The sequence below is a fragment of the Ananas comosus genome, linkage group 15 (assembly GCF_001540865.1).
Source record: "Ananas comosus cultivar F153 linkage group 15, ASM154086v1, whole genome shotgun sequence".
Lineage (NCBI taxonomy): Eukaryota > Viridiplantae > Streptophyta > Magnoliopsida > Poales > Bromeliaceae > Ananas > Ananas comosus.
In genome coordinates, this window is record NC_033635.1 from 7,056,738 (window position 1) to 7,066,446 (window position 9,709).

The following is a 9,709-nucleotide window of genomic DNA, read 5'->3' on the forward strand; positions in this document are numbered from 1 at the left end:
ATTACTATATACTAAAATAGAACCCTTTATAAACCCTTTGTGAAAAACTGACACGTGGCGCTCCATATGCTTGCCACGTGTCAAACTCAAATATAGAATAGCGATTTATTAGAAAACTCAAATATAGAATAGCAATTGAAAATTATATAAAATCAAATTAATTCATATAAAAATCATGATTAAGTTACTATTAAAAATCAAATTAATTCTATAAAAATTAAGTCACGTGTCAAATTAATTCATATAAAAATCATAAGTCGCTATTTAAAAATCACTATTAAAAATCAAAACTCAAATATAGAATAGCGATTAAAAATCATATAAAAATCAAATTAATTCATATAAAAATCACTATTAAGTCACTATTAAAAATCAAATTAATTCTATAAAAATTAAGTTACGTGTCAAATTAATTCATATAAAAATCAAATTAAGTCACTATTTAAAAATCACTATTAAAAATCAAATTAATTATATAAAAATTAAGCCACGTGTCAAATTAATTCATATAAAAATCAAATTAAGTCACTATTAAAAATCACTATTAAAAATCAAATTAAATCAAATTAATTATAAAATTAATTCAAATTAATTCAAATTAAGTCAAATTATACCAATTAAATAATTAACTAGAATTTGATTAGGAAACACTATTAAACACTATTATTATAATTATACTCAAATATAGAATAATAATTTTATTAAAAAACACTATTAAATCAGATTAAATCAAATTATACCAATCCTATTTTCATATTGAGACCGGGTAAGACAGTAAAAAATATATAATAACATATTGATTGCCATATATATATATATTACGTATTAAAATTAAAAAAAAAAAATTTACCGTATATTCTTATTTTACATATCAGAAATACCCGACCAAGTCATTTAAAAACCAAAACCGACCCGACCCGGGACCCGGGACCCGACCCGTTAGAAGCCTCTAGTTAATTCTACAAAGCTCCGCAGGAACAACTCACCGCACCCGCAAATTAGGACAAAAACCCTCGCCCCCACCATCGCTTCTCCCTCTCCCCTACATAAACCCTAGCGGAGACGCTCGCGTCTCCCCCGATCGAAGGAAAATCCCCCAAAATCGCTCCCACCATCGCTTCTCCCTCTCCCCTACATAAACCCTAGCGAAGACCCTCGCAGACGCCTCCTCTCGATCGAAGGAAAATCCCCAAAAATCGCCCGAAAATGGTAAGAAATTCTCCTCCGCCCCCTCGTTCCCGATCTTCTCGTCATCTTTTCTTCGTTTTCGATCGCTGTGTGAGCTTTTTCGATTCGATCGCAGAGCCAGGAGCAGGTGAATCCCAAGGCGTACCCTCTCGCCGATGCGCAGCTCACGATCACGATCCTCGATCTCATCCAACAAGCCGCGAACTATAAGCAGCTCAAGAAGGGGGCCAACGAAGGTTCCCCCCTTCGATTTGATGAGAAATTTGCGTCTATTTTTTTGGCGTTTGTTTTGATCTTGATTTGATGTTCGTTTTTGGGGTGGGGGCTTTGGATGTTTTGTTGTGCAGCGACGAAGACGCTGAATCGGGGGATATCGGAGTTCGTCGTGATGGCGGCGGATACGGAGCCCCTCGAGATCCTTCTCCATCTCCCATTGTTAGCAGAGGACAAGGTAACGAGTTTGTTGTTAACTAAGGTTTAGTATGTTTGATTAATTGTTAGTACGTTATGTGTTGATCCTAGAGCATTGTTATTCGGAAACCCTAGTGTACACCCCAAACACTTATCTATGTGTGAATTGATGAAATGTTTATGTGTAATGAATAATCTGTAAATGTTCAATGAACTATGATTTGTGTTTTCGCATAAATAGTAAGGTTGTGCTACTGATCAATTTTATGTATTAACTTGCTTATTTCAAATTGGACTTAGACAGTTGTTTGACATGGTTAATTTGTAGGTAAATATATATATATATATAAACCAAGCCTTATTTGAATTATAGCACAATATCGGATTGCCGTTTCGAAATAGATATATATGATATATATGAAACCGAAACCTACCATATTGAATTAATATTGCACAATCTAATCGAATGTATTGTTACTCGAGGGATATTCCTTGAAATATGATCCGAACATTTGGTAGTTGGATTGTAAAACCAAAGCTCCGAATTCACCTATTTCAACAATACTGTAAGATCAAGCTGTAAAATCAAAACCACTAAAAGTTCAACTACCTTTATCAAAACGCTAGTTACTTCAGGGGTAACATATATAAACAAGACGCTGTTAATTTTACCTTGGAAATTTAGCTATCGTGGCTTACTGTAGTTCTAAGTTTCATGATACCTGTTTAATGTACATTTCGAAATTTTTGAAGTTTATGCACTCTTCGGACTTTGTACCACCTATGTCAAAAGTTGATTTGTCTTATCTTATTCTTGGAATGATCAGGATATTTTTTTCTGTGATATACAACAATCATCCTCTTTTACCAAAAAATTTATTTGTTATTACAAGTTTAAATTGGAAACACATTATTGGCTTTTAGAAGTAATTTCCTTGTTGTATCCTTGTTGTAGAACTATTCCATTCCTTAGTTATTTGGAAAAAAGAAGCACCCTCATCTCATTATCAAAAGGCCTAGTACTGTTCTTCTTTTGGTGAAGTTCTTCGAATTAAAAGTGAATTGTGCATTTAGTGGTGTATGCTTATTTTTCTGCTCTCATATCATTCGTCAGTGTCGAAGTTCCCACTAGAATATAGCAGGCTACTGTAAATACTATGATGTAGTATAGAACTAAGAATCAATATAGAGTGCTTTTGGAAGGACCAACCATTTTTTATTTCTTTTTTGTGTTGTCAATACGTCGGTCAACTCGGTCTCTGGCTTTTTTTTCTTTACACAAATGAAATAATATTTGGAAATCTCATAATTTCTCATACCAGATTTTAGTTTTTCCTATTTACTATGCTCGGATGGGTGCTCAATTAAGTTACATATGTTGCTGTATTCTGGTTGTAACTGGTTGTACCACTCGTTTTTAGAGTTTACTGTACTGAAATTCAATTATTTGCTGAACAGAATGTGCCGTATGTATTTGTGCCCTCGAAGCAAGCTCTGGGCCGAGCATGCGGTGTCACGAGGCCTGTCATCGCATGCTCTGTGACTAGCAATGAAGGAAGCCAGTTGAAGTCCCAAATTCAGCAACTCAAGGTGATCTCTCTCTCTCTCTCTCTCTCTCTCTCTCTCTCTCTCTCTCTCTCTCTCTGAGTTTCTGATCTTCAGCTAGAACTTGCAAGTTCAGCATTTTAATAGTTCAGTAAAGTTAAAAAAAAAAAGTTCAGTATCTGGTAATCTAACTTGGTCAATTTTGAAAAGAAAAAGATGGCAATAGTTGGGCGCAAAATTCTTATGTAGCCATTATATATGTTTTTCATAGTACGATAACAATAGTTAAAATAATGGATAATTCATTTGGTGATGAACCAAAGCACTTGATAAAGTAAATAAATGCAAATGTTATCCTCTCTATGATTTTTTTTTTGGGTTCAATATTTACATGTGAGTGAATAATTCTGAGAAATATTCTGCCAATCAAATTTTTGAAAAAAACTGGAGAATGTTCTGACTACGAAGTCAAATACAATATTTGGCTATTAGACAACTAATAAATTTTCTCAGGTCGAATAATATCTTATTCTTGTGCTCAAAAGCACGGTTATAATAATATCTAAAGAGTATAACATTCATTCATCCTAATGAATTGCAGGATGCAATTGAGAAGCTCCTCATCTAAGTAATCTCGAAGGAAACCTTTCAGCATGAAGGGCCCGGTTAGAGGGGGCTACAGCTTCTTCAGGGGCTTGGACTGATGATTGTCTAATGTTACGCAGAGTTAGTATTTATCGCCGTCTTTGTTTTTTATTATTTATCTTTGTTTTGTTCCATCGGCGATGTTTCGGGAGTTGAATGTTACCTTGTGTTTGCCAGGTGAGGATTGTTTGCTATGAATCAAATGATTTTAAGTATGAATGAATGGACATGCTAAGCTTAGTAATCTATATATNTCTGCGGCTAGCTAGAGCCTTTTGGACGTGTACTAGACGACCTCCACCAGTTTATGTAGTTTAGTCCAGAGATGTATATTAAGTGTTTTTGTAAATTGTACTTTATTTTTCTTTCATGTATTAAGGTTTAGATTGTATAAGTTTAAAAGTCGTGCTCTGATTACCTGGTTAGAATTATATGCTTTCATTATATGGTTTGTAGACGCCTTGTGTATACTTGAGTGGTGGTGTACACGGCGAGTCTGTGCACGCGACCGGATATGCTTCCGCTGGTACCCGGGCGTGACAACAGTCGGAAATAAGCCATTGATAAATTCGCAACTCAAGATAAGCGTGATTTCATCTATGTGCAAGAAACTCACAGCTTTTTTTCGAGCACCACCACCAAAGAAAGCAACAGATTCAAACGGCCACTATTACTATTATAATTGCCGCTAAAATAATCTTCAACATAATCTGGCAGGGAATGGGAATTTACAGACACCTGATGACAGAAGCAGGGCTTCAAAGTATATGTGAGCTCTTTGCTGCTTTTCTTAGCTCCATCCGACGGAGCGACTCCATGTTGACTTTCTTGGTACATCTAGCGACCATGGCAATGGACAACCCACCTGTTTCCCCATAAAAGAAAATTTTTCGGAAGCAGGGCTTCAGAGTAAGAAAGTTTCCTAGTCTCTTGCTTTCAACGTAATGCACATTTTATAATCAACCTAGTTGAAATAAAGCATCAAGACAAAACCATCACTATTTTATGCCCTAAACTAGATCACAAGCAGTTACTATAAAATTAACATCAGGATATGCCAAAATATTTTGATTAGGCAGTCTTCTCTTCTTTGTACTTAACAAACATCATCCCCCTTTCATCTACCATTTGATTAATTCACAAATATTAATTCAAATGGAAGTAGATGGAGATTGTAGGCCTAATCCTCCTGAGTAACTCAATCAACTCATATCAATCACAAATTAGAACCAAATGAAAAGGAAGCGCACGTCAGATCTTAAAATCTACACAAATCATTAGCCTAGTAACCTAAATCAGAGTGTGAATCGCCTATTTAAATTCACAACAAACTCTCGAAATGATGCCTATCATCCTGTTCCTTTAACATTTATCTCCATCTCTGAGGCATAACTAAAATAGAGAATAAAACAAATTTATTCTTAATAGATGCTCTAAAAAATAGAAGGGCGAACTGTTCTAAAAAACAGTGCATGAACTTTTAGATGTGGATGTATCCCTCTTAATAGCCTTTGCATAAACTGCATTGGCCTGTTGCATTGGAGTCACGTAATATCATGCTTTATTCCATACAGAAATTGCAAGTACAAAGTTCAATCACCACAGAATACCTTACCAGTTTGTTTCGGAAGTAAGCCAGCGCTCTCAGCTGAGACAAGTAGAACAGTTATTGGCCCACATTCGTCTCCAACTTTCTCTGTATTTTCACCGCCTGTTGAAGTTTTCAACTTAATAGCTTGGACTTCAGCTATCCTAGCATATGCCACTGTTTGGCTGTGAAGATCGGAAGGAACCGTACTTGTTGAATTCATATCCTGGGGGACTCAAAAAAGGAAGAGCGCAAGTTGATATCCAGAAAGGCCACCAAAAACTTGAGAGAATTTAACAAATACCGATGCAAAGTTTTCTCTAGCTTTCTTTTACTTCCGCACTTGAATTATTAGATGACTCCCCAACTTCCTATCAAAATTCAGATTTTGACTAGGCTATTAAATAAATAGATGATTTGGAGGGGTATATATATGTGAAAGTCCCATAGCTTAGTTCTCTTCAGAAAAGGATGAAAAGATGACTTCACAGACCTTATCGTTAGTCACTGTCGGGCCAATCTCTCCATCGGGTTTCTCAGCTACATCAGTCTGCTGATATCCTAAAAATGGCTTAATTAGTTAAGCAATTCATAGAGAAAGAGGCCGGACAATTTAAAATAACAAGACATTGAAAGAGCTTTTTTGATACCCTTAGTCTGTGTAGGGTCGGTGGCGTCCAGCCTCCTTGTGAATGGACCTGGGTTCATGATTGATATACTTCGGATTTCGTAACGAAATGCCTCTAACTGAGCAATAGTGTCTTGAAGTTCCTTGTGGACCTATAACAAAATAAATAACTCCATAATCAATATGTGGTTAAATGAACTTCAAACCATATTTGTAGGGCCTCTGCTAACTTCAATATTATCAACAAGTTCAAAATAAAAGAGTATGCTCCCACCATGTATCCAAGTCACTAAATAAGAACAAAAAAGCCAGGAGAACTATACTAAACAGTACATCTTGATACTGGCCTTTTTTTTATCTAATTAAACGATTCTTTTGTAGACAACGGATCATTTATTTTGGAATTTGTCACCACCATAACAAAAAAAGATACCAACTTCTATGCAGTGAAATATCTAACATCCATTTGGTTGGAAGGTCCAAATTAAAAGCCGCTTATTTTTATTTCCTTTTTCTCATCTGACAACAAAAACCAGTGGCATATAACTTATCGTATAGAGGAAACTAGACTGGAAAGGAAGTAGGAAGAAGCACCTTGCTCGCTTGTGATTGCTAATCTCCCAACAGTTCTTGCAATTTTCGGCAGGTCCTTCGGCCCTAGATAAAATGGATCACGCAATAGATAATTCACCATATAAAAGTTTATGAACTATAAAAGATAGGAAACAGTTGGTTCATCAATGATGGAAGAGAAAAAGAAAAGACTAGTATAACAAATATAATAAGCTACAAATTTCTGCAACAGTCATTTCAAATACCAAAGCCTATAGCTCAGTATTTATGGTCCACCATGATAGATCATATTATTCGATTCACCCACATTGCATGAAATTCAATATATAAGAACACATAAAAAATTGCCATTCTTTAGAAATTTAGATCAAAAAATTAATTAAATTAGAGGGGGTAAGAGGGGAAAGGAGGGATGCATACTTGATGCAACGGATCTCCTCGAAGAACTGGAGATCGTAGACCTTGTCGGCGACGACGAAGTGGACAACGCCGGCGATGTGGTTGCGCTCGACTGAGGTGGTCAACAGCGACGTTGCGCCGGCGCACACAGGGCCGAGAAGATCGAGGGCCGAGAAGATCGGGGCGAATGCGAGGGCGATTTGGGACTGGGATCGAAGCTTGGAGAGGACGCGAAGGAAGATGGAGAAGAGGATGAGTAGAGGTGAAGGAGAGAGCTCGAGCTCGAGCTCGAGCTCGCGCGAAGGGGGAGAGCTCGAGCTCGGAGAGGAGGGGGTGAGGGAGAGAAGGGGTCGACGCAGGGAACGGGTGCGGGGGAGTGGGATCGTGTTGGGTTCGGGTGAGGGTGAGGGTGAAGGTTAGGGTTAGGGTTGTATTAGGGCTTAAAATAAATATATTTAATAATATTAGCCGGTAAAGATATTTAGTTTAAAATAATTGCCGCTAAAGTATAATTAAATAATAAGTAATAGTGGTTGTTCAATAATCGCCACTATTAAATTGTCGCTAAAAGGCAATTTTCTTATAGTGTAAGTTTAGCTTCATGTCGATCTTAATATGCATTTAAATGCTAAGTCTCATTTACCTTGTCTATAACAAGTATACATCAATATGCAACTAATTGCTACATCTCATTTATTCCACAATCCAATTAGGGTTCACAAGATAGGTCCCTATTCATCTCTAACATGCTTTCTATCAAGCATACATATGTCATGTAGAATGCAAGTTCACATTGTACCTCTACTATATAGAGTATAAATTTCTACATACAACACATATGTATTATGTACTCTAAAATTCTATCATGTCCTAATAAACATGAATATACGTCCATCTAAGTCTTATAACCAGAGGGAAGACATAAAGTGAGTTCACCCATTTCAGTGAGATCAAACCCACCGGATACTCTTCGAACCCTTTCGTTCCTTCGAACGAAATTGTCCACGAAGCTTCTAGCACCCTACAAGAATTTCTAAGAGGATTACAAGTTTCGAACGAACATCACACAAAATTCACCAAAAATCATATGAAAAGGAGGTGAAATTACCTTTGACCAAGCAAAACTTGTCCAAAGCACAAATCAACCCAATGGAGCTTCAAATTCAACCTAAAAGAGAGTTCTACACTCATCAATTAGGTTCCAAAGTCTTAAATCAAGAAACCCCAAAATAAACCCTAATTCTTCAAAAACTAGGTTTTTATGTACAAATCTTGCCAAAATCACAAATAGATGATGCAAAATATAAGTACTAACCTTCAAGAAAGCTCCAAATCAAGCTATCTTGAGTTGATCCACCAAGAAGCTCATCTCTTCACATCCAAGCTTCCTTCAAGGTCCACAAGCTCCTCTCTTCACAAATAATTTTTCCTTTTATACCAAGGTTATGTTTCGTTCCATGTAAAAATAGGTGAACATAATTTTTCAGTTGAAAAATAGTTTTCCAAGTGTTTGGTTGGGTGTAAAAAAATGTTTTGGTGAAACCTATTTTTACATATTTGGAGAAAATCCTCCATTTCGTTTTTCACGGGCGAGCGACGGAAAATGAAAAAGGCAAAGGAAAAAGCACTACGTTTGGCGCGGAGAGAAGCAACGGGCGCGCGCGGTCCACAAGGCCACTTCAGCCTCGTGGATCGCATGAGAGGGAGGTCCACAGTGGACCTTCCTCTCATTATATATATATATAGAGAGTCCAGCTGCTATACTATCGGTAGCACGGGGCCTCCCGTGCTACCAAGTTGTTTTCGATGATGCGGTTTTCAAATCGACGATCAACTCCGTTAGACTTGATCTACACTATTAAAAGTATTTTTAGAAACTAAATTTCATAATTTTTTGACATCATTTGACTAGTGATCAAAAGATCTCAAAATTGACCATTTTAACGGCTGATGTGGCGTGTTTGTGAGTTTAACAGTGTAAAACAATCCAAATCCGATAAAAATTTTATAGAAAATTCTTTTCACTGTTTAGAGTAAGATTAGTATATCTGATCTTGAATTTAAATCTTTTATCATCATTTTTTATGAGATTTTTATTTTCAGCCGTTCAATTTTAGACTATTTGTTTGATAGGTAAATAATATCAAAAAATTATGAAATTTAGTTTCCAAATACTTTTAATAGTGTAGATCAAGTCTAACGGAGCCAATCGTCTATTTGGAAGTCGCATCATCGAAAACAACTTGGTAGCACGGGAGGCCCCATGCTACCGATAGTATAGTAGCCGGACTCTCTCTCTCTCTCTCTCTCTCTCTCTCTCTATATATATATATATATATATATATATTGATATATAGGCTGGGACTACTATACTCTTGTGAGTATAGACCTCTTTATATTCATAAATTTTTAACTGTTGATTGATGGGATGTGTGGTTAGGATGACGGTGGTTCTCACTTAGAATGATAGTGGTCCCCTAGGGTTGAGTGGATAGTTGGTTGAATAACATAATCTAACGGATAAAAATGGCCAATGAAATAAATCTAAGGATCGAAAATTTATGAGTATAAGAGAGGCAATACTCATAAAAGTATAGTAGCCGCACTATATATATAAATATATATATATATATTAGCGTGTGGGTGTCAACAACGATCCATTGGCACTTATGATAGAATAGGTACATTTAACACAATCGTGGGAATTTGAATAATAACACACTGTTAGGTGA

The 9,709-nt window shown here is 36.3% G+C and overlaps 1 protein-coding gene across 1 annotated transcript; it reads left to right on the forward strand.

The window, feature by feature from the left end:
* On the forward strand, nt 1,090-4,037 carry LOC109720986 (NHP2-like protein 1). The gene is made up of 5 exons (XM_020248365.1): nt 1,090-1,209; nt 1,304-1,424; nt 1,536-1,639; nt 3,058-3,189; nt 3,746-4,037. Exons 1-5 carry the CDS (start codon nt 1,207-1,209, stop codon nt 3,770-3,772), a joined length of 387 nt encoding a protein of 128 aa, XP_020103954.1. The 5' UTR covers nt 1,090-1,206; the 3' UTR covers nt 3,773-4,037.

Coding starts and splice junctions, on each gene's coding strand:
- LOC109720986 (XM_020248365.1), top strand. Junction 1,425..1,535: donor CAAGAAGGGGGCCAACGAAG/GTTCCCCCCTTC, acceptor TTTGTTGTGCAG/CGACGAAGACGCTGAATCGG. Junction 1,640..3,057: donor CATTGTTAGCAGAGGACAAG/GTAACGAGTTTG, acceptor TTTGCTGAACAG/AATGTGCCGTATGTATTTGT.